The 24,233-nt window shown below is 38.7% G+C and overlaps 4 protein-coding genes across 5 annotated transcripts; all 4 read right to left on the minus strand.

The window, feature by feature from the left end:
- Window positions 1–264: 264 nt before the first annotated feature.
- On the minus strand, window positions 265–3,103 carry LOC116264895 (small polypeptide DEVIL 4-like). Of its 2 annotated transcripts, XM_031645348.1 has the most exons (2): window positions 3,082–3,103; window positions 265–383 (listed from the first exon to the last, which is right to left on the minus strand). In XM_031645348.1, the coding sequence occupies exons 1-2, from the start codon at window positions 3,101–3,103 to the stop codon at window positions 265–267; spliced, it is 141 nt and encodes a 46-aa protein (XP_031501208.1). The 2 variants fall into 2 exon arrangements, with proteins under 2 accessions (XP_031501208.1, XP_031501209.1); XM_031645349.1 differs by lacking the exon at window positions 3,082–3,103 and having other exon boundaries at window positions 265–399.
- A 6,832-nt stretch (window positions 3,104–9,935) lies between these two features.
- On the minus strand, window positions 9,936–10,064 carry LOC116263623 (small polypeptide DEVIL 4-like). Its single transcript, XM_031643358.1, has one exon. It carries the CDS (start codon window positions 10,062–10,064, stop codon window positions 9,936–9,938), a length of 129 nt encoding a protein of 42 aa, XP_031499218.1.
- Window positions 10,065–13,076: 3,012 nt separating this feature from the next.
- On the minus strand, window positions 13,077–13,211 carry LOC116264925 (small polypeptide DEVIL 4-like). The gene has a single exon (XM_031645386.1). It carries the CDS (start codon window positions 13,209–13,211, stop codon window positions 13,077–13,079), a length of 135 nt encoding a protein of 44 aa, XP_031501246.1.
- A 1,989-nt stretch (window positions 13,212–15,200) lies between these two features.
- Window positions 15,201–21,770, minus strand: LOC116263835 (uncharacterized). The gene is made up of 10 exons (XM_031643629.2): window positions 21,234–21,770; window positions 20,945–21,082; window positions 19,173–19,364; window positions 17,319–17,456; window positions 17,096–17,214; window positions 16,888–17,020; window positions 16,677–16,806; window positions 16,197–16,276; window positions 15,968–16,102; window positions 15,201–15,881 (listed from the first exon to the last, which is right to left on the minus strand). Exons 1-10 carry the CDS (start codon window positions 21,678–21,680, stop codon window positions 15,645–15,647), a joined length of 1,749 nt encoding a protein of 582 aa, XP_031499489.1. The 5' UTR covers window positions 21,681–21,770; the 3' UTR covers window positions 15,201–15,644.
- Between the last annotated feature and the right edge of the window lie 2,463 nt (window positions 21,771–24,233).

A 24,233-nucleotide genomic window follows, 5' to 3' on the forward strand; every position in this document is an offset into this window, starting at 1 on the left:
TCTCATCAGGATTTTCCGACAACCGGAAACTACAAAGAGTAGTATGTACACCTTTGGTTGCAAAAAAATCAACCACTTTCCGATCTAATTCTTCTACTCCATAGCTCATTCAGCAAAGGCCAGACTCAAGAAGCATTGAAAGCAGCCCAAAAAGAGTCAATACTCAATCTTTCTAACAAAACTCTCAAAGGCTGGCCCATGGCACGGCTCCCTGGCTAGAGAGCTTGCCTTTACAAAAATCGTTTCGGGTTGGTTCGGCTCGAATTAGTCATGCCAGCAAAGGAGCATGACGACGCATTGCCGGATAATGTAGAGTCGGGCTCTCTGTTCCCTGAGAGCTCCTCCAAGTCCTCTGCTGGACAACCTTCTCTTTGATGAGCCAACTGCTCCCATCTTCATGGCTGATCTTTCTCTTGGTGAACCTTAACTTGAACCAAATAAGACCAAGTTGGTTCTGTGTAAGATCTATCAGAGTGCCTGTGATTCAGATGATGACACAAACTGATTGGGGTGGAGTACTGCTTGAGAAGAGGAAGAAGGTACCTCTATATATAGGAAACAGGACTAGGTGGGTGCAGTGGGGAGTGGACCAAGGCTGACTACGGCAAGCAAGAGTGCCTATCGCCATCCACTACTTGAGACAAAACCCTATATATGGCTGCCAACTTGCTTAATTAAGAAAAAAAAGTACTGCAATTCAGCTTCTTTAATTCATTTCAATCTACTTGAATGCCAAGTGGTGCTCTTAGATTTATATATACTTTGGGTGTGAAAAGCAATGTTTTGAAACATCCATCCCTTATTTCTATTCCCCATGTAAATGTCACTAGGTTGAACCTAAGGCACGGAACAGAACTAGAGAATCGAGTTTAGTTTTTATTTCTCCTCAAGGGAAGTTCGACTGCTGGGTGTGGTTTCCTTGTGTTGAAGCCCATGTCCTATGGTAACAATATAACTTGATTAAACACTAGGGTTTTGCTTTCAATATTGTCCCAAGAGGGGATGGGACCAAACCTCGTTAAAGCTGGTGCTGGTTCGCATGCATGGTCCCTTGAATGACAAGTGAATTGAACTAAAACTTCATCTTTCCAACTATCTTTTTGTTTTTCTGCAGCAAGCATGGAAAACTGTTGCTGGTTTTATTCTCTGGTTGTCTCATGGTTGTTGGCCTCGTCGTTTCTCCTCCCATATATTCCTTTGTACCTTTCTGTTAGAATTAAAACTAAGCCTGGGCACCGGGCCGGGCCGCCGCTAGGTACCCGGTACCCAGCCCGCCATGGGCCCGGGCCTTGACAAAATAGTTTTCGGGCTTAATTTATCGGGCTCGGCCCGGCCCGGTAATTAACGGGTCGGGCGGACATGGTTTGTTTGTTTTTTTTTCAATAAAATGAACTTAGAGATTTAAGAACTTAGGTTTTTTTTTCCTCTTTTTGTTTCATTACGAAATTTAAGAGCATATATCACACCCTCTTTTTCTTTCTTGTGCGACGGGTGTTTGTTTGCTTGCGTGGACTTATGCTTATGCAGAAACAACATGCTTGGTCATGGATTGATGGAGGGTTAGGTTTGCTGCTGCATTTGCAAGCCAATGCACAAACATAAATGTAGATTTGGTAAATAGACAAGGAAACATTTAAATACAAAAACATGTATTCATTGGCCAAATGTTGGTAATTTGTTGACATTGTATCAGTCAAGAAAACAGGTATGGCTGGGCCTTGGTTTTTTTTACTAGTATAATTTCTTGCTTTTGTTATTCTCTTAAGTGCACATGCTTCACATGTTACAAGGACATTAAATATCTTAACACATTCTACAAGAATGTGGAATCCTAAGAGACTCCTCTTCAAGGTGCTGGTGAAGGGTTTATATTTTAACACCCTCCTTCAAGTTGTGCATGGTTTTGCACCATGTACAACTTGCTTTTTAGAAACCAGAATCATTCATTTGTTAATCCTTTTGTATATAAGTCTTCAACTTGTTCATTTGTACGAACATAAATAGGTTGAATCTCCTTGTCTTCCACCTTTTGTCTAACAAAGTGTTGATCAATCTCAATGTGCTTTGTTCGACCATGTTGTATGGGATTAAAGACAATGTTAATAGCGCTTTGATTATCGCACATTAACATTGACTTTTAATCTTTTCTCCAATGTTTTCTAGCAAATGTCTAACCCATGTAACTTCAATAGTACCTGCAGCCATGCATCTGTATTCAGCTTCAGTGCTGAATCTTGCTACTGCCTTTTGCTTTCGACAACTCCAAGACACAAGGTTACGTCTAATGAAAATACGAAAACCAGAAATGGACTTTCTTTGATCGGGATCTCCAGCCCAATCTGCATCTGTGAATGTCATAAGTTGATGTCCAGTAGTTATATTTTTACTAAGCCATCTCCTGCTATCCCTTTAAGATATCTTAATATTCTTTTGACAACATCCATGTGAGTATCTCTAGGTGCATGCATAAATTGAGATACTTGATTCACAGCATAACTAGTCTAGTAAATGTAAAATATTGAAGTGCCCCAACAATACTTCGATATTGCATAGGATCTTCATATAACTCCCCATCCTGAGCACTTAGTCTTTGATTTAGAACACTAGGAGTTCCAACAGGCTTACAATAATACATACCTGACTTTTTCAGCAGATCCAACGTGTATTTCTGTTGTGTCAATGTGAGACAATTATTGTGCCTATCAATCTCCACTCCAAGAAAGAATCGTAAATCACCAAGCTCTTTCATTTGAAGTTTTGCATCATCAAAACTTTAGCTTCTTCTATGTGTTTTTCTGAATTGCCTGTGATAACAATATCATCAACATATATAAGAAGTAAAGTAAATATGTTTTTCTTTCGATAAATGAAAAGAGAGTGATCTAAAGGACATCTCCGAAAACCACATTCTTGAATCTTGTAGGAGAAACTGTCAAACCACGAACGTGAGGCCTATTTAAGTCCATAAATGGATTTTCTTAGTTTGCAAACCCATGCATGAGAGTCTCCTTTCGTGTATCCTAGAGGTTGTTCCATATACACTTCCTTCATTAAATCACCATGAAGAAAAGCATTCTTTACGTCCATTTGATGTAGTTTCCATCCATATTCAACTGCCAATGATATAACACGCGAATTGTTTCCATTTTGATTACAGGGCTGAATGTCTCATCATAATCTTCTCCATATTGTTGTGTAAACCCTTTTGCTACTAACCTTGTTTTGTGTCTTTTTATGTTGCCGTCAGGTTTATATTTAATTTTGTATGCCCATTTGGAGCACACTACATTCTTTTCGTGTGGCCTCGAAACGATCTCCCATGTTCCACATTCATGCAAGGCTTCCATTTCTTCTTTCATAGCTTTTCTCCAATGATGTCATTTTGATGCTTGATCAAATGAAGTAGGTTCTTCCTCCTTGCCAACTTTTGCTATGAATAACTGAAAATCAAGTGATAAAGAATCATAGCTAACCCACCTGTGAATGGAATGACGAATGCGTTGGGATCTTCTAAGGTGAAGCATGTTGTCTTCTTCACTGTGAGCATCTCTGTCCCTTAGTCATTGACTGTAGATAAGACCCGAATTCCGATGTGCATCGTTGCTCTGTTCTTCATTATTGTTTTCGTGATGACTTGATGACTGTGTTGGATCTTCTTGATTTTCACTTTGAGCCATATCCGACGGTTGTATTGCTCTCTCTGGATGTTCATTTTGAGGCACATCATTTTCTATAACAGGATCTGCATTGAATAACTGTGTACTGGTCCAAGGATCATAAGATTGAATGGTCATAGGCATTTCATTTGTATTATCAAAACTATGTTCATCAAAAATGACATTTCTTGAAGTTTTAATACGTTTAGTTGTTGGATCATAACATCGAAAACCTTTATATTCATCAGCATATTCAACGAATCTACATTGAATAGCTTTGTCTTGAAACTTGTTCTTCAAGGCAGCATCAACGTGAACATAGCATACACAACAAAAAACCTTCAAGTTCTTGTAATCAGGTTGTTTGCCTAAGAGTGTAAAATATGGCGATTTAGACATCAAGAGTGTCATAGGCAAACAATTTATTATGTATACAGTAGTATGGAAGGCTTCAGTCCACAAGAAAATGGGCACATTAGTATCATGCATCATGCTCATGGCGCTTTCAACTATATGTCGATGTTTCCGCTCAACTACACCATTTTGTTGTGGTGTGTAAGGGCAGGAAATTTGTCTAGTTATCCCTTTTTCACGTAGAAATTCAATAAAATCAAGCGAAGAATATTCTCCCCCTCCATCACATTGAAAATGCACTACATTGGATGAAAATTTGGTTTGAATCATGACATAGAAGTTTCGAAATATGTGGGGTACTTCTGATTTGTGTTTCATGAAGTAAATTCAGGTGAAACGTGAGTAAGAGTCAATGAATAAGACATAATATCTTGACCCAGACATGAAATCAATAGGGACTGACCCCCATACATCAGAAAAAATAGTTTCAAAAGGTTTGGAAGCCCTTTGATTTATATTATGGAAAGGTAAAACATGACTCTTACAAAGTCCACAACTTGAACATTTTTTGACACTTAAAGTAAGATGTAAGCTTGATCTTGGAATGAGACTATCTGTGACAAGTTTTTCAATGAAATGTCGACCACAGTGTCTTAGCCTACTATGCTACAGATCAGACTCCAAAAATTGGTTATGGCCCCTTACTTTTGATTGAAAATGGCAAGAACTTGGCACTGATGACGTATTATGAGAAAGAGAAAATGTCTTCAATCCTATATCAAAATATCAAAAGTGGATGAATCCTTGGGTAGACATTCCTTGAGGACCTACATATTCCCTTGGCGCTCCCCTCTAGTGAACATTTTCTTCGTTTGGAGGTCCTTGACATAGACAGAAGAAGGTGTGAATTCAACAGAAGAACTTGTATCATCAATGAGTTTAGAAATGGATATGATGTTCTTTTTTATATTGGGAGCAAGAACAACATTAGACAGTGATAGAGACGAAGATGACAATGGAATATGTGCATTTCCAATATGTGTAATGGGATGAGATTTTTTATCACCTGTTATAATGCAATTTCTACCGTAATGAGGGGATAAGTTAGTCAATTTACCTGCACTTCCTGTCACATGAGTAGCTGCACCTGAATCCAAGAACCATTCTACCTGCTCATTTTGCTTTATAGTCATCTTTAATAATACAGTCATCAATAATTGTTGCATATCTTCAGCAATGGATTTAGAACTTTGTCCTCCTTGTTTATAATCATGTCTTACCCCTTTGTTTTTATTTTGAGGATTAAACCAACACTGTGCCTTCATGTGCCCTTTCTTGTTGCACTGAAAACAAATTGGTATTTTTCTTGAAGTATCCAAAGGAGACATACCTTGTTTATGTGGTGTTGGTAGAATGCCACGACCACCATGGTTGGAGTTCCCATGGCTCTTACCAAACTTTACATTCATAGCCAACACATTTTGGGAATTCCCTTGATCAGTCCTTTTAATGACTCTTTTCATATTCATTTCGTGTTGGATAAGTTTACCTTGTAGTTCGTTGAAGGAAGGCAGGACAGAAAAGACCTCAAGAGCTGTAATAAAAGCATGATAATCATGCCCAAGTCCATTCAAGGTTTGCTGCACCTTTTCCTTATCAGAAATGTTATTCTATGATGCAGCAAATTGGTCTGCGACGGCCTTAATACGCCCCAAATAATTCATGATAGATGTTGAACCTTTGCTCAAATTCTGAAATTCTTTCTTTAAGTACATAATTCGAGCTTCTGATATTTGGGAAAATGTATCAGAAAGGGTTTTCCATAATTCTTCTGCAGTACAATCATCAAAAACTGAAAGTAACACTTGTTGAGATAAAGTGGACAAAATATACGCAACCAGACTTTGGTCACGTCTCATCCACATAGCATGTTCAGGATTGCTGCCTTCATGAACAACAATAACTTCTCCTACCTCATTTTTTATTTCCTGCAAAACAGATATTGGTGGAGTCTTTGTTGAACCATCGAGATGTCCAAAGAGGCCTTGACTTTTTATGAAAGGCATGATTTGCCTTTTCCAGATTAGATAATTCTCATGGTTGAGTTTTTCTTTAATAAGGTGAGGAAGAAAACTTGAGGACATGCCAGAATGCAAAAGGTTTTCCATAACAACAGAAAGGAATGGTATATAAGTAGAAGATGAGAGGGAAAGAAGACACGATATAACAAGATGTGTCCTTAGGTAAGCAAGAAGAAAAAGGAACAAGAATTGCGCAAGAGAAAAGTAAATTCAGGATAGAGACAAGATGAGAAAAAAGTTTTAAACAGATCAGACCTGTTTGAGCATTTCGTTTGGTAGAGATAACGTAACCTGGCTCTGATACCATGATAAAAATCTAGCACCAATATCTATAACCAGAAAACAGTACTTACGCAGGAAGAGAGAGAGAGAGAGAGAGAGAGAGAGAGAGAGAGAGAGAGAGAGAATGAAAACAAGAAACTGAGGAGAAGAAGCCGTTGCCAAAATGGTTTGCACGGCCTCTATTTATAATCCAATTTCTAGAATTCTAAGAGTCTCTAATCCTATAATCTTAGGAGATTTCACAAGCTCCAAGGACATTAATTACATCATAGAAACCTAAGAGACTTAACATATTACAAGGATATTAACTACAACATAGAATCTTAGGAGACTTCACATATAACAAGGATATTAACTACAACATAGAATCATAGGAGACTCTTCACATGTTACAAGGACATTAAATATCTAAACACATTCTACATGGAGGTGGAATCCTAAGAGACTCCTCTTTAACGTGCTGGTGAATGATTTATATTTTAACAGTTTACGTTCGTACTCATTTTTTGAGTGAGCTAGAGGCTAGCAACCCGCCTCAAAGCCCGACCCAGCCCACCTCAAAGCCCGGCCCAAAGCCTGGCCCAGCCCGCCCGACCCATTAATAATTGGGCCGGGCCTCGGGCATAAACCGAAGCCCGATATTACATGGGCCCGGCCTGTTTAGAAACGGGCCGGGCTTCGGGCCGGCCTGTTTCGAATGTCGGGCTTTGATTTTTTCATTTTTAACGGGTCGGGCCAGCCCGACCCGGCCCGATGCCCAGCCTTAATTAAAACCATCCTGTAAGCAGGGCAGAGCTAGAGTTTTGTAGCTAAGGGGCACTGGTAATAAATTTTAAAATTTTAAAAGGTCGTAAACATGTAAATAAGAAAAATTGACATAAAGTGTCAACATAAAAATAAGTATTTTTCATGGCTCTGTGTGGGCATTTGTCCACACGTTGCCTCGCTCCTGCCTGCAAGTATGAGGGCATTGTGTTAAACGTCATGCATCGGGTACATGAAAGAATTTGAAAGCCATATATGATTTTTCTCTCTTGGGGTAAGCTTCCAAATCTTTATGAAAATTTAATCCTGAAAACAGATGTTTGGTTCCCCTTTTTGTTGTTTTGTTGATACCAACCTTTTATTTTTCTGTTATTTCCACAAGATTATGGAGCAAATTCCAGGAATAAATGAGGTTAAATATGATTTCTTGCGAACTTGGCCACTTGAATAAATGAGGTTGAATACGATTTCTTGCGAACTTGGCGACTTTTGGAGACCTTTGTTCATGCATGCAAGAAAGCTTGGTGTATGATTATTAATTGCCATCTATCATTGATTAAATGATGCGTCATGTGTGTGATAATGATAAGACTTGAAATAAACCAAAAGAAGAAATCAAAGCCTTCCTGCAGATTCGATGACATGCTTCAATTTCTTTTGTCTCCAAATCATTTATTTCATGCATTTAGATCTATATAGGCTTATGAAGCCATCAACGCATAAAGGTGCACAGTAAAACAACCAAGTCTACAGCTAGATTTGCAAGGGCTAGGAGGTTGGACTTAAGTTGAAGAAGATCAAGAGTTTAACATCTGAACCGGCTCAACTGTATTAAGTAGGAACAGGTAAGTGATCTACTTAACTCTGAATCTTATCTATCAAAGAGGAAAAAGAAGAAGATTGATGGTCTTGTATCGAACCGAGGTTGAAGGTCAAGTGTTCCAACTCCAATATTGGGGCTTCTTTTTAAGTAAAATTCAGTTATGTTTGTCTATTCTAAAGGGTTATTTTATGTAAATATTCTCCCAATTTTTTTATTAATAAATTCCGGGGCAAACCCCCAGCATCAGTAGTTCTCTGGAAAGGGTTGTTTTAGAGTTCTATAATTTGGTAAAGGGTCTTTAGGTGCAACCATTTCTACTGAAATTGGATTGAGTGAAGCGGCTGATTTACTGATTTATAGGTGCATTGGTTATGAATAAACAAAAAAAAATATTTTTTTAAAGGGAAAAGAGTATAAATTCCTTTTAAATAAAAAATTACATTCAAAGTCTCCACCCAAAATTTCAATTTTCAAAATCTTAGGGAAACAATGGCCCTTGCCACTTGCCAGCCCCTAATGGGAGACACTGACCACAGTAAATGAAAAAACCTATAAGAATTTGCTCAAAAGTAAAAGAAATAAAAATATATTAAAAGTTAGTTAATACTTGACATATGGCACTCTTGAATCGGACTTTAGGTACAGCAGGTTAAAACTAAGTACGATTTGTTCACTCATCTAGAGAGTCGTTTCTCCATTTTCTTGAAAAGCATTCTTTATATATATGCTTTGTCTCAAACGCTAAGTGAGAACTCTCTTTATATGTATGTTTTGTCTTAAACGCTAAGTGAGCACTCTCCCAAGTCTCAAAGTCTGTGCTTCCTTATCAAAATAAGAGAAAATGTTGACAAATAAAACGAACTTGTGGAATAAAAAGCATCCATTTGCGGGTGTTCTCACACATTCATGGTCTAATGCATGGGTACATAAATGAAACACTTTGTTCTCAAGAACTCAGTTTGGGTTCCTGTTGCCAAACACCTGGACACATTCATGGTCTATTGCATGGGTACATTCATGAAACACTCTATTCCGAAGAACCTAGTTTGGGTTCCTGTTACCGAACACCTCCATTTGGTGTCGCGATGGTTTATTTATTTATTTTTTTTTTAAGGGAACAAATTAGAAAGGAATCTGACAAGTCTAAAATTGAAATTTTCAGCAGTCATGAGATCTCACCGGGAATGTTAATGGTGAGGATTTGAATCTTAATCCCCTTAGTCATATTGCATGCAATCCAGTTTGCAATTGAGTTCAATATTTGCGCCGATTTTTCTTACTGGATTCAATGGGTATCAAGATCCTATTGCATGTAGAAATTCCAACACAGTTTCGTACACTCACTTCTGGATTTGGTTCTGAGTTCCATTAGTTTGGAAGTTGTAAAAGTTATATCCAACCCAATTAGATCCACTTACAACTTAGCTTAGATAAGGTGTCAGGGACACCTTGTTTAAGATGCTTTGCTCAAAAAATGCTGGAGCCCAAGTGTATCAATTGTACGTTTGCGAGACTCTGTCCAGCCGAAACAATAGATCGTAAACTAAAGTGCATATTTTGGAAGAAACGTATAAAACAAAATCTCAACGCCATGGATGTCAAACTCATCTACCATTAGAATTAGAACAAAAACACAACTATTTACACTCAAGAAATAAGTCAGTAGCCTAGAACAGGCTAATACAAAAAGGATCAGTCATCTCATCAGGATTTTCCGACGACCGGAAACTACAAAGAGTAGTATGTACACCTTTGGCTGCAAAAAATTCAACCACTTTCCGATCTAATTCTTCTACTCCATAGCTCATTCAGCAAAGGCCAGACTCAAAGAACCATTGAAAGCAGCCCCAAAAGAATCAAAACCCAATCTTTCTAACAAAACTCTCAAAGGCTGGCCCATGGCATGGCTTCCTGGGCTTCCTGGCTAGAGAGCTTGCCTTTACAAAAATCGCTTCAGGTTCGATTCGGCCCGAATTAGTCGTGCCAGCAAAGGAGCATGACGACGCATTGCCGGATAATGTAGAGCCTGGCTCTCTGTTCCCTGAGAGCTCCTCCAAGTCCTCTGCTGGACAACCTTCTCTTTGATGAGCCAACTGCTCCCATTGGCTGATCACTCCCTTGTTGAACCTTAACTTGAACCAAACAAGACCAAGTTGGTCCTGTGTAAGATCTATCAGAGTGCCTGTGATTCAGATGATGACACAAACTGATTGGGGTGGAGTACTGCTTGAGAAGAGGAAGAAGGTACCTCTATATATAGGAAACAGGGCTAGGTGGGTGCAGTGGGGAGTGGACCAAGACTGACTACGGCAAGCAAGAGTGCCTATCGCCACCCACTAATTGAGACAAAACCCTATATATGGCTGCCAACTTGCTTAATTAAGAAAAAAAAAAGTACTGCAATTCAACTTCTTTAATTCATTTCCATCTACTTGAATGCCAAGTGGTGCTCTTAGATTTATATATAATTTGGGTGTGAAAAGCAATGCTTTGAAACATCCATCCCTTATTTCTATTCCCCATGCAAATGTCACTAGGTTGGACCTAACGCACGGAACAGAACTTAGAATCGAGTTAGTTTTTATTTCTCCTCAAGAGAAGTTCGACTGGTGGGAGTGTGCTTTCCTTGTGTAGAAGCCCATGTCCTATGGTAACAATATAACTTGATTAAACAGTAGGGTTTTGCTTTCAATATTGTCCCAAGAGGGGATGGGACCAAACCTCGTTAAAGCTCGTGCTGGTTCGTATGCATGGTCCCCTGAATGACAAGTGAATTGAAATAAAACTTCATCTTTTCAACTATCTTTTTGTTTTTCTGCAGCAAGCATGGAAAACTGTTGCCGGTTTTATTCTCCGGTTGTCTCATGGTTGTTGGCCTCATCATTTCTCTTCCGATATATTCCTTCGAACCTTACCGCTAGAATTAAAACCATCCCACAAGCAAGGCGGAGCTAGAAATTTTTAGCTAAAGGATACTAGTAATAAATTTTAAATTTTGAAGGATCATAAACAGTGGCGTAGCCATATGGTGGCTGGAGTGGGCAGTTGCCCTGCCTCACAAAATTAATTTAATATATATATTAATGTTTTGATATATTTGATTATTACACATGTAAGTGCCTCAAAACAATTAAAAGTACTGAATGAATGTCTCCGCCAAAAAAAATTTCTAGCTCCGCTAGTGGTCATAAACATGTAAATGAGAAAAATTGACATAAAGTATCAACATAAACATAAGTATTTTTTGTAGCTCTGTGTGGGCAATTGCCCACAGGTTGACTGACAAAAACAGATGTTTTGTTTTGTTTTCCCTGTTTGTTGTTTTGTTAATACGATCATTTTATTTTCCTGTTATTTCCATAAGATTATTGAGCAAATTCAGGAACTTTTGGTAATCAGGGCACACCCACTTGAATAAATGAGGTTGAATATGATTTCCTGCGAAGTTGGCGACTTTTGGAGACTTTTTTTCATGCATGCAAGAAAGCTTGATGTATGATCATCAATTGCCATCTATCATTGATTAAATGATGTGTCATGTGTGTGATAATGATAAGACTTGAAATAAACCAAAAGAAGAAATCCAAGCCTTCCCGCAGATTCCATGATATGCTTTAATTTCTTTTGTCTCCAAATCATTCATTTCATGTTTTTGGATCTATATAGGCTTATGAAGCCATCAACCCATAAAGCTCAGTAGAACAACCAAGTCTGCAGCTAGATTTGCCAGGCTTGGAGGTTGAACTTAAGTTGAAGAAGGTCAAGAGTTTAATATCTGAACCGGCTCAACTGTATAAAGTATAAACTGGTAAGTGATCTACTTAACTCTGAATCTTATCTATCAAAAGGAAAAGAAAGAAGATTGATGGTTTTATTTCGAACCGAGGTTGCAGGTCAAGTGTTCCAACTCCAATATTAGGTATTGGGTCTTTAGGTACAACCATGAATACTAGTACCCATCAGTTCACTCATCTAGAGAGTCGTTATATATATATATATAAAGAGAGAGTACTCACGTAGTGTTTAAGACAAAGTGTGTGTGTGTGTATATATATATATATATATATATACACACACACACACTTTGTCTTAAACGCTACGTGAGTACTCTCTCTTTATATACTTCATATATATGTTTTGTCTTAAACGCTAAGTGAGCACTCTCCCAAGTCTCAAAGGCTGTGCTTCCTCATCAAAATAAGGGAAAACGTTGACATATAAAACGAACTTGTGGAATAAAAAGCATCCATTTGAGGGTGTTCGGACACATCCATTTGCTGGTGTTCAGACACATTCATGGTCTACTGCGTGGGTACATTCATGAAACACTCTGCAGTTTTGGGTTCCTGTTGCCGAACACCTCCTTTGGTGTCGCATTGATGGTTTATTTCTTTCTTTTTTAAGGGAACAAATTAGTAAGGAATCTGACAAGTCTAAAATTGAAATCTTCAGCAGTCATGAGACCTCACCGGGAATGTTAATGGTGAGGATTTGAATCTTAATCCCATTAGTAAGATTGCACGCAATCAGTTTGCAATTGAATTCAATTTTTGTGTCGACTTTCCTTACTGGATTCGATGGGTATCAAGATCCTATTACATCTAGAAATTCCAACACAGTTTCGTGCACTCACTTCTGGATTTGATTTTGAGTTTCGTTAGTTCGGAAGTTGTAAGATAAGGTGTCAGGGACACCTTGTTTAAGATGCTTTGCTCAAAAAATACTGGAGACCAAGTGTCAGTGACACTCTGCCCAGCCGAAACAAGTAGACCTTAAATTAAAGTGCATATTTTGGAAGAAACGTATAAAACAAAATCTCAAAGCCATGGATGACAAACTCATCTACCATTAGAATTAGAACAAAAGCATAACTATTTACAGTCAAGAAATAAGTCAGTAGCCTACAACAGGCTAATACAAAAATTAATCTCATCAGGATTTTGTGACGGGAACACGGCAACCGGCAACTACAAACGGTAGCAATTGCTCCTTTGATTGAGAAAAATCAACCACTTGCTGAATTCTTCTTCACCGGAGCTCATTCAGCAAAGGCCAAGCTCAAGAACCTCCAAAAAGGTCAATACTCAAATCATTTTGGGTTCTGTTCGACTCGAATCAGTCATGCCAGCAAAGAAGCATGACGACACATTGCCGGAAAATGTAGAGCCTGGCTTTCTGTTCCCTCAGAGCTCCGCCAAGCCCTCTGCTTGACAACCTTCTCTTTGATGAGCCAGCTGCTCCCATCTTCATGGCTTATGACTCCCTTGTAGAGCCTTGACTTGAACCAAAGATGACCAACTTGGTCTTGAAGATCTATGAAAGTTCCTGTGATTCAGATGATGACACAAACGATTGGGGTTGAGTACTGCTTGAGAAGATGAAGAAGGTACCTCTATATATAGGGAGGGGGCAAGGGGCGTGCAGTGGGGAGGGGACCAAGGGTAAGGCTATTAACCCCAACTTGTTGAGACAGGACTCTATATATGGCTGCCATCTTGCTTAATTAAGAAAAAACGTATTATAATTCACATTTTTAAATTCATTTCTATCTACTTGAATGCTAAGTTTTCTTAGATTAATATATACTTTGGGGGTTGAAAACAATGTTTTGAAACATTCATCCCTTATTTCTCTTCCCCATGCAAATGTCACGAGGTTGGACCTAAGGCACTGAACAGGATTAGGGAATATAGTTCAGTTTTTGTTTCTCCTCAAGAGAAGTTCGACTGTGGGGAGTGTTACTTGAAAGAATTTCTTTGCTTGTGTTGAAACCCATGCCCTATAGTAAGAAAATGACTTGATTAAACACTAGGGTTTTGCTTTCAATATTGTCCCAGGAGGGGAAGGGACCAAAACTCGTGGAAGTTCGTGCTAGTTCATAAGCATGGTCCCAAGTTCAACCATCTTTTTGTTTTGCTGCAACAAGCGTGGAAAACGGCTGCCCGTTTTATTCTCCGGTTGTCTCACGGTGCCGGCCTCGTTGTTTTTTTTGATATATTCCTTTTTACTTTGCTGCAAGAAACTAAACTCCCTAAACATTGTGAAGAGTGTGGAGTATTCACTAGGGCGGAATTTTTTTTTCATGAGAACTGAATTATAATTTCAAAATTTTGATATGAGTGAAATATCATTTTTTAAAATTTTTATATAAAACAAGTGATTTTTTTTCAAATTTACATGTAAATTTAATTTTTTTTCAGAAAAACCAAGGCCCCTCCCGCCCCCCGCACTCAGTATATATATATATATATATATATACTAGAGAGAGAGAGAATTCAGAGTAAAAACATTTCATTGACGAATTCTAGTGTAAGAAATGTGCCAAATGTTTTTTTGTCTCACATGCATCCGTGCATAATAAAAGATTCATCTTCAATAATTTTAGCTACCGTACACGCTAACGAGTGCATAAAAACGGGGATGAGACGAACACTCCCTGCTTGTTTTGCACACGAATCAATGGCACGAAACAGTCTGTGTCCAATTCGTTTAATAAATAAGAGCTAGTCACAAACTCGTTTGATATTTTTAAAATCTCCCGATATTGTCGGCATTCTGAACCCAATCGATAACAAAGGTGGGGAGACTCTACCAGAAGCTCCTTATGGGAACATCAGCAGATTGTTTCAATACCTTCGAAATATCGTAAGCAATGCAACTGTTTTGTCATTTCTGTTCTTTCTGTTTATGGAAGCTCCCAAACTTACTTGCATTTCATGTTTATGCAAAAAAAAGATATTCACAAAAAATCGGAAAGGTTTTTGAGGTAATTGTAGACAGATTTGGTGTCAACTAGAGAACACTTGTAGATTCCAAAGGCCAAACTGAAGAGGGGAAATGTCAGGGCTTGGGTAGGGACGTTAGACACGTTTATTTCATGGCAGGGGCGAGGGCGACACGCTTCCCTCTGGCCCAGGGTCAGCCCAACATGTTGCCACCATGAAAGCTTAGACAAAGATAAAAAAAAGAGTGTCCCCATATGAAGAGACACGTGACTCAACAAATTCTGACACAAGTGGAAGTGCAGAGAACCTGTTTGAGAGAAATTGGAAAGCAACACTGAACTTCAAAGCCTACCAATGCATTTAAAAAGTTATATAAACATAAAATAAAATATTTAAAAAATTATATAGATCAAACAGAAACGAGGTTCCGCTGCTGTAACGCTGTTCAGAAAACCCCCAGAGCTAGGGTATCGGAATCCAAAAAGTGAAGATCACCATGAACCATTAAACTGTGTGAAACAAATGTACAGGGAATTTTTTTCAGTAACTATCATGATGCATTAGTTTTCTTGTGCGAAAACATTTCTCAACTACACAACATGCAAACATCCGATTTCTTTCCAGAAACTCTTAAATTACAGAAAGAAAAAAGAAACTGCACATCAGTCTTAAGGGAACCAAAATTTTCACCCCCCGGCTCGACCTCACATAATGCAGCCAAACAAAAGCTAAAAAGAAAAAGGAAAGACAATTCCATTGGCAACTATGATTTTGGTCACAGTTGATCCTAGTTTACGCGAAGGAAGGATGGCTCTCTTAAACTTTGGACTTCTCCAAGACTTTCACAAGGATAGCAGGACAAACTTGAGGAAGGGATTAGTTGATCGCCTGCGCCTGCATGAAGCATGCTACCAGACACATCTTTAAGATGTTCCACTGCCAGCTGCTTTAATAAAATTCACAAACCTTGAGGGGTACCAAACAAAAGCGGAAGCTTCTTCCAGTCCCATGAATCTAAATTTGTGGAAGCAACAGCATAGATCGTAACTCCAACAGTAATGATTAGTATACTAGCCTTCGCACAACTTCCACGGCTGGCCACCTTTGCAAGTAGTGCCTTGCAAAGCTTGTCCGTGAGTCTAATGGATGCTAGGCAATCTGCATCTGTTTCCCCACCATTCACGGTTTGCTCATTCTATTGTGCAATAACGAATAGTTTAGTTTATGAAGGGAGCAAAGGAGCTTCGAGAAGGGTACAAGAAAGGGTGTTGATGTACTTGCCTTCAGTCTCAGAGTCTTGAGGGTCCGCCTAAGATTATCAAAGGGCCTGAGTTTTGTTGAGTATTGCTTCCATTCTTCAGAAATTTTTGTTAGAACAACAACACTGGCATCAATATTTTTAACGTGTGCATTTTCCTGTTGGCAAATTTCAAACCAAAACCCTGTCATGTTAGATGCATATATGGTGGATGCAAAAGACAAAGAGAAAGTAAATGCTGAAAACACAAACCCATTGCTTATAGCATTCAGAACTCTGAGTGAGACACCAAATAAATATTTCTGCAGCTTCCCCTGACAGCTCTGGGTTGTCTGTCCAAAAATAGAAAGCTCCAGGAATAAGCTTAAGACAAATAGTGGATGCTAAACTCAAACTGATACTGACGGAAATGAGTAAAAACTAGAAGCCTAGAACCCATGTAGACGTGTTATTTAACTCTATGAAATTACTAAACCTATCAGTGCACCAGTGACAGACATTTGGAGCCAGGCTGGTCCATTATAGAAATGGAACTGTGGCGGTCACTTGAAACAACCAGAGAGCTTGTAGTACTGAAAATTTCTACAATTGACTAAAATAGCCATCAATTCATCATGTTTGGTGAGAAAAGTGGTGCATTATTTGCCAACATCCAAGACCTATATATGATTTTTCAGATTGGAACCTGAGCCCTTTATTGATGAAAAAGGAGGGGTCCACCAAGGACCTTACTTTTACTAATTGCTGAGAATGTGATTGGAAGTAGTTGCTGTGCCACTTGTTTCACAGCTCTGCTTCCAGGGGAACCTGCAAGCGCCAGCTCCTTCAGGAAAGGATATACAGCTTGAAACCTTTCACTTGCCTGTAGAGCATGGGCAATTAAAAGTAGTTCCTTGAAAGAATAAGAACAACATAAAATGAAAAACATGCAGAAAAGGCTAACCTTAATTCTAGCTGAAGGGATAGGGAATGTAGCATGGATCAATAAATCAAATGCAGAGGGTGGTACCAGGCGCTCTCCTTTTCTCACGGCACCATTCAGTAAAACAGGCCTTGCTTTAGGGCTTGACAAGATTCTGTAAATACACGTCCTTTAGAAATAATCACCAGGATAAAGATTTGTATAAACAGCATGAAGTCCCCACACAAACCTCTCCAACAACTGCAAGATCAGGTCTCTCGATTGGGGATTGCTTGATTTGCTTGAAGCCATAGGCATTAAAATTTGAACCAACAAAGACATCCCCAAGGCCAGGTCACCTTGAGATGCCTAGAAGAATGAAATTCAGTTCAGTATCAATGCCAAATAGATTTACATTGTGCTTCAGCTACTAACAAATAACAAGTCACAAGGTCAGGACACATTGTTCACACCTGTGCAATAACCCATACCAAAACAGGAATTTTCTCTTGCCCTTGATATTTTGGGTTAGTTTTCAGCGTCTGCACAAGACCCAACAATGCTTCTGGTCTTCGCCTTACCACCATGGCCAGGACGAGAAAAATGGCCACCTGGATTATAGCAGTGAGCTTTCAGAAGACATAGAAATGAACTGCTAAAAATTTTGTTGTGTCTGGCATCAGTTATACAAGATAAGAAGCTCTCATATGAAGAAACAATATCAAGATCATCACATAAAATCAAATAACAGGACCAGGATCAAGAAATTCTAATGATCACGAGAAATAGCAGGACTTGAAATATCTTAAAGTACACTACCCCAATGAAAAAATAGGAGAAAAATGAATGCGACAAAAAAAGTGTATGTGAAACTTCCTTTTGACTGACAAAATACTAAAAAATGACTACATAATTGTGGTTTTCTAACCATGGGATCCTTTGAACAGAAACATCCAGACATGTTCATATTTCTATTTTGCCTTTTCCGTCATGTTATCAAATCGAGATGCTCAACAAACACTTCCACTAATTCAAACATATTGGGCTTCATTGATCTACCTTTTGATGTACATGGTTCACATATTGTTGACGGTTATATATATATATATATATATATATATATATATATATATATATATATATCCGAATCGACCAAAATGTAGTTTTCATGTATTGATTTTCCATTTCTCTAAATACAAAACCTTCTATGCATCCAGAAACAGCCCAGACCTACCAGTTTTCCAAATTATGGACCAGCCTAGAGACTAATAAAACAGTTTTCCAAAGCAAGTGGTCCTCTCCCAGCAAACCAGTCCTTGGGCACCTATGTCGCATAGGTATGGGTGATAGTGGGGGGGCTGGTATTGGTGTAAGTGCAGAGTACTTTCAAAAAACTTGGGTCCGCTGACGCGCGCACGTGTGTGTGTGTGTATAAAGATGTTAACAAAACTGAAAACAAATAGATTAAGAAATGTACAAGCACAGCAGCAAGAGGAAGCAACAGTTCAATGAGTAGAAGATGTTGGAAAAAGCGGCCAAATACCAGTATAGATGCATAGTTTTTCCAAAAACAAAACCCCAAAATTTGGATGATTTTGGACTCAATCAACTTTGACCAAGTTCAAAATTGGACAGACTCTGCCTCGGGTGCATTGACCGCATCCGACTCGGTCAACCCCACACCCAAGCAGTGTTTGAAGCAGTACTGCCACTGGTACCAGTGTCAATATGTCACTCCAATGTCTGTGTGACATAGTTAGTCACTTAGATCAGACAAGGTGGCCATAAGCAAGACGTGGCATAGAGAAATTTCACCAAAAATTTCCCTATATGACTTTGCAACAACAAAAGAATGCATCCACAATTAGATTGCAACTTAACAGGCAACTGAATTGCAACAATCTCTTCTTGTTTCTAAGTGCTTCTTCTTCTTGCCGACCACAAAACTTACTAAAATTTTCATCCGAGGCACCATGACAGAATGAAAGAACCTTACTTTATTTGACCATCACCCAGTCACAAAAGCACATGATAAAGGGGCCCAACACATAATTAGCTGGAACAACCATGTGATTTAATCTTCCATAGGGAAATGCACAATGACAAAAGTTAGGAGCTATAACATGCAAGCCATCATAATAGGAGTTGAATGCACAAAAAACAAAAATTTCCATCCCACTTTCAGGAATTAGACTCAAAGATAAGTTGTGTTCACATCGAAGATTAAGCAAGGAAGCATTTTTATGATTAATGAGTAATTCTACTATCAGAAACATTTACCTAAAAAAATTTTTATGATGAAACATCCACAGCAGAAAGATAGTCACCTGTCCTTTAGATGATGGCTTCTGCGGAATGGACTTTTTTGAACTCTTTGCACTGCCTTGATGGGCGGCAAGATCCACAAAGATACTGTCCAATGCCCATAACATAAATTCACCAAGAGCCTCTACAGGTCTTTGGCCTATCCAGTCAACAGATGTCACATATACATCCTCAGAAATGTAACTAACAGGTACCTGGAGGAAAAAAGAAAAAGGAAAAATAGTTGAGACATTTAACCTTGCAAGCTATTTACTACCTTAAATCCTATACAATTTTAGGCAACAAGGAAAAGGATTATAGAAAAAATAATATTACATCATCATGTGTAATGGTGGCATAGACAATTAAAATTTCAACAATTAGAGCATAAACACTTAGATAACAAAAGCAAACGTATGATCCATGTACACATATGTCAGTGAAATCAAGTTTCTATACTGCTGATCATTCACCTAAAATAGATATTCATAGAAAATGATAATCCATCACCTTGAACATCAACTACATCTTTCTGCACCACAATAACTTATTGGACCCTCATGCTATTGTTAAAGCTCAAAAATGTTGTTACTCTGAAACATAACTGGATAAATCAGTGGTATAAATTTGTTTATGAAGTGATAATAGAGTTCCCCATCGACAAAGCCCAAAGTTAAAAAAAGGGGAGGTGTACATCAAATATAGCAATCATGAATTACCTTTTTATATTTGATCTCATGCCCGACAGCTACAATAACAGAACAAAGATGGAAGAGGAAAGAAGAAAAGGAGAACATAGCATATACTCAACTAGGCAGAAAAATAGACCAAGTCACTCATAGTTCAGAAAATAGCCGTTCCAAGTCACGTATGAGCCATTTACAAGCACTTCATGCTTAATGAGCTCAGCGCTAACCAATGACTGCTGCAGAATACAGGTGCATGTGTGCATATTCTCCCTTTGAGAGAGATAACTACCAAATCAAAAGTAACCGCGTGAAGAGGGACCATGAGTTGGAGATCTGCACAGGGCCCTCCCCAATGCGCAATGTACACAAACTATGTTGGAAATGGAAACAGAATGCCCTGGTTGGCTGCATGGGTGACTCTCACACATGATATTGGTCGGTATATCTAATTTTTTCTCATAGTAAAAACGCTCAAACGTAAGCTAGCAGACAATACCAGTGTGCCAAAAAAAAACAAAAAAACACGTAAACACTCTTTTGCTTCATCAGAAAGATGCATCATAATAAACAAAGAAGCCGGTCAACATGCCCATTAGATACCGCGAGGACCTAGCAACTTCTTTGTGACGAAAAGGGCATACAGTGTTCAAGTAGGGGCCTAGTATAACTCTGGAGTAAGAAATAGTAGATGCGCATGCCTAAGGAAAGAGTTTGTCCTCTGATCCACCTAAACAATTTTCAACTTAACGATGGGCATGAAAGCGAAGGGACAAAGATTTTCTGATTAAGTTTGATCTACGTTGTTGCTTCGAAGAAACCAGCTACGACTAATTCAGTAAGTGGAGATATTGTGTGGCCAGGTTACAATGGCTATCTCCCGACTTAACTTTTTCTAGATAGGAGCAACAGATCAAGAGCGCCTCGCAACAGGAGCAAATAAAGATAAAAAAATCTCCAGAGAACAACAACATGAGGATTTCAGATTATTAAGGCCATCGTATGCAAGAACAGACCTACCCCAAAACTGACTCGAAATTATAATTAAATCCAAAAACACAATCCACATACATTTGGTTCCTTCATACGCCAACCAGAGATTAACTTACATCCACGATCTTCGAGACGAGGGATTCCTTGAACATCTTTGTCCACGGGAATTGAGATGCGCTAATGCCGGAGAACGCCCTCGCATAGTAATCCGCGAATCTTACGAGCTGAATATCCGGTGCATTTTCATATAAACCCTAAATAATAAAAAAACAACAAACAGAAAACGACGTCAGGATTCCGAGTCTTCTCCAGGTATGAGCGTCCACTAACTAGACCCCGCAAAGAGCCGTGCAACACTAACAATCAATCAAGGGAACGGCAAAAAAGTGCAAGATCAGAGCGCACCGAGACTTCCGCAAGGAACGCCGAGAGATCACCGGAATCGATCTTGGAGGCAGCCTCGGGGATGGTGACCCTCGGCTTCTTCTGCTTGGGCTTCTCATCAACGATCCCGTTGGGGAGAGAATTGTCCACCTCGCTGTCATCACCGTCGTCGGAGCTCGCGCTTCCTCCGGGTCGCTTCACGACAATCTCAGCCGCGGCTGCTGCCGCTGCGGCGGTCGCCGCCTTCTGAGCCTCTACAGCGCGTCTTCGCCGCTCCTCGGCGTGCTGCTCCACCGATCGGAAGACGTTATCGCTGGCGCCGTTTTGGTGGAGAGGCTCGCCGCCAGGGGGGTGAGAATTCTCGTGTTTGGGTTTGCGCTGGCGTTTGGGGTAAACGACTTCCTGCCAACCGTGGTCTACCGGGGAATTCTCGAGATTTTCCATGGAATTCGTGGAGAATTCCTCCATTGCAAAAGAATTGGAGGTGATAGTAACAATCAAAAGAAAAAAGAGAGAAAGAGGGAGAAAGAGAATGAGAGACGGAGTTTGACCCCGGAAAGCGAGGCAAAAAAGGAAGGAAAGGAAAGACAAGGCCCTTTTATATTGCGGCTCCGTGCATGGCGTGCATTTATTTCCGAAACATCCTTGATTTTGCGTATAATTACCAGATTGGCATCGTCTAGGAATTTTTCCAAATGCGACCACAACTTAAAAGAAATTGACACTTTCATTCCTCCCATATTTTGATTAACATGGCAGTGGCACTTTCGGAAAGTACTTTTATGTCACGTTCTCGACCCGACCTTATTTATAAAAAACATTTTTATTAATGAATAACCTTGGGAATTATTTTGAAGCCCTTGAGCAAAGAGGTAGATGCATTTTTTAATACAAAACAGACATGGTGTTGCAGATCCTTTTATGATAAAGTATGAATTGAAAATTACTTTTTCAGTCCCCACAATTTTTATTTAAGTTTTTTATATTCACTCATATACAATAGAGACATTTACTTCTACCCTATAAGCCACAAAATTTGTTCTCAACTTGTACACAAATTTATCTTTTCTATACTTTTTTAACTATAAGTAGCATATGGCTATGGGTTTGTGCCATCAATTTATTAACTTGTTCAATATTACAAAATATTTTCTACTCTTATAAGCTGGAATCCAGATTTATATCACAACAGGAGAATCTTTTTTAAAAAGTATTGCCTTAATGCCGTAAGATCTCATGCTCACAAACAAATTAAAGGGTTTTAACTTTTGCTTTTCTTTTTCTAGCAAAAGAGCATAACAAGCATTCAGCCCAACCAAGGAGAGCTCCTTATAAAAGGAAGGAGGAATGAATTAATTTTTGTTGGGGCAAAAAAGACCGTTTACCAGAACAATCCCAATATCGTGCGGTTTCTTGTAAATATCGGATTAGTAGGCCTACTTTTGCAAATCGAGTCGTTAGGGTGGTCCACTCCCAAAGCATCAACCATCGTTATCGCCAAATGTCGTTATCAAGTCACGAGAAACTCGTTAAATTCAAAGCGGACAAAAATTGTTTTATTTTCACGTGAAAAAATGTTGAAATAGACAGATGCATAGACCAAACTAATCTCACTTGGTGCACCGTTGCTGTCAGCATCCATACTGATTTCTGGCGTTTTTTTGTTTTTAATCATGTACATGCAAACATGAGTGTAATTCTGACTACTTAGGAGGTAAGAGACAAAAAAATAACACTTCTTTTAAATTAAAATATCAAATCATTTTTTTGTTTAATTTAACTTCTTAAATATAAACTTAGGAGTGGCTCTGGAACAATTCGAATATTAAGTCAATCAATTTTTTTAGTGTTCATAAACATGTTAGCATGTTTATATCCTCCAAGGTTTTCACACATTCAATGGTGATGTCATGGACTTGAGGTCGCTATTTGACAATTTGTCGTCGACATGAGGATCTCACTCAAAATAGAAACGTTACACATTCAAAATTTTGGTAAACAGCTAAATAAAAATTTAGCCATCTACCTTTTCAAAAGAAATTCTTCTTTAAACTTCAGTTCTGTCCTTTGTTCCAATAAGAACCAGTCTGTCAACTAATAATAGCAAAGAATCTGTCCCCCATCGTCACATGATGATGCATGGTAGTTGCTCCATTATCCAAATTTGGCGTGCAAAAAACAAAAGGGCAGTGTTATATATGAGGTAAAGGACAACTTTTATATATTAATTCAACGAATTGATTTCCAACTATGATAATGGCACCACATTTACGCTGCATTTGTTTCATGCATATGCAGTTAAATAATAATTTTTCACCAACTGCATACTCCTTAATGTCAAATATTTTACACTTTTTTCACAAGAAGAAATCGTGTTATGGTTAACACGAAATTCCTTCATAAAATGATAAGTTTTTCTTCAAAAAAATTGCTCTTACAGTTTTAATTAATTTTATTCCAAAAGATTAGTTTCTTGAATTGCTTCGACATGTTTCTGCAATAAGTTTATCCTTTGGCATCTGCGGTCTCCTCACCAATGGTGCAAAGTTTTAACGATTCAATACTTGGAAGGTTCTAAAAATGTTCACCATTTTTTTTTTCTGTGCCAAATTGTCACGCAGGTTCTATCAAGTCCCGAAGAAACTGCGCCCGAGCTTGTGGCATAAAACCCAAAAACAATAGTTTGCTCCCAAGTCTATGCCTTCTTAGGCTTATGCAGAGGATGCCTAAGGGGGCATTTGACATCCAGAACACTCATCACAGTTTCCTATTTCTTATGAATCCGTTTCAAAGATTGTGTTTCATGAATGCCTCAACCTCAATGAGGCACATTTATAAAACACTGCGCCAATGTTTCTGTTACCAAATGCCCCCAAGGAAATCAAACCAGCGACTGGCTCAACTAGCTACACCAAACACCTCGGTGTAGACTTGTTCTGGTGGATTTTGCAACAGAATCAAATCATGAGCATCCATAGAATGTTCACCAATCTTAGGTGCAGTTACGCGCCAATACAAGTA

The sequence above is a fragment of the Nymphaea colorata genome, chromosome 11 (genome assembly GCF_008831285.2).
Source record: "Nymphaea colorata isolate Beijing-Zhang1983 chromosome 11, ASM883128v2, whole genome shotgun sequence".
NCBI lineage: Eukaryota > Viridiplantae > Streptophyta > Magnoliopsida > Nymphaeales > Nymphaeaceae > Nymphaea > Nymphaea colorata.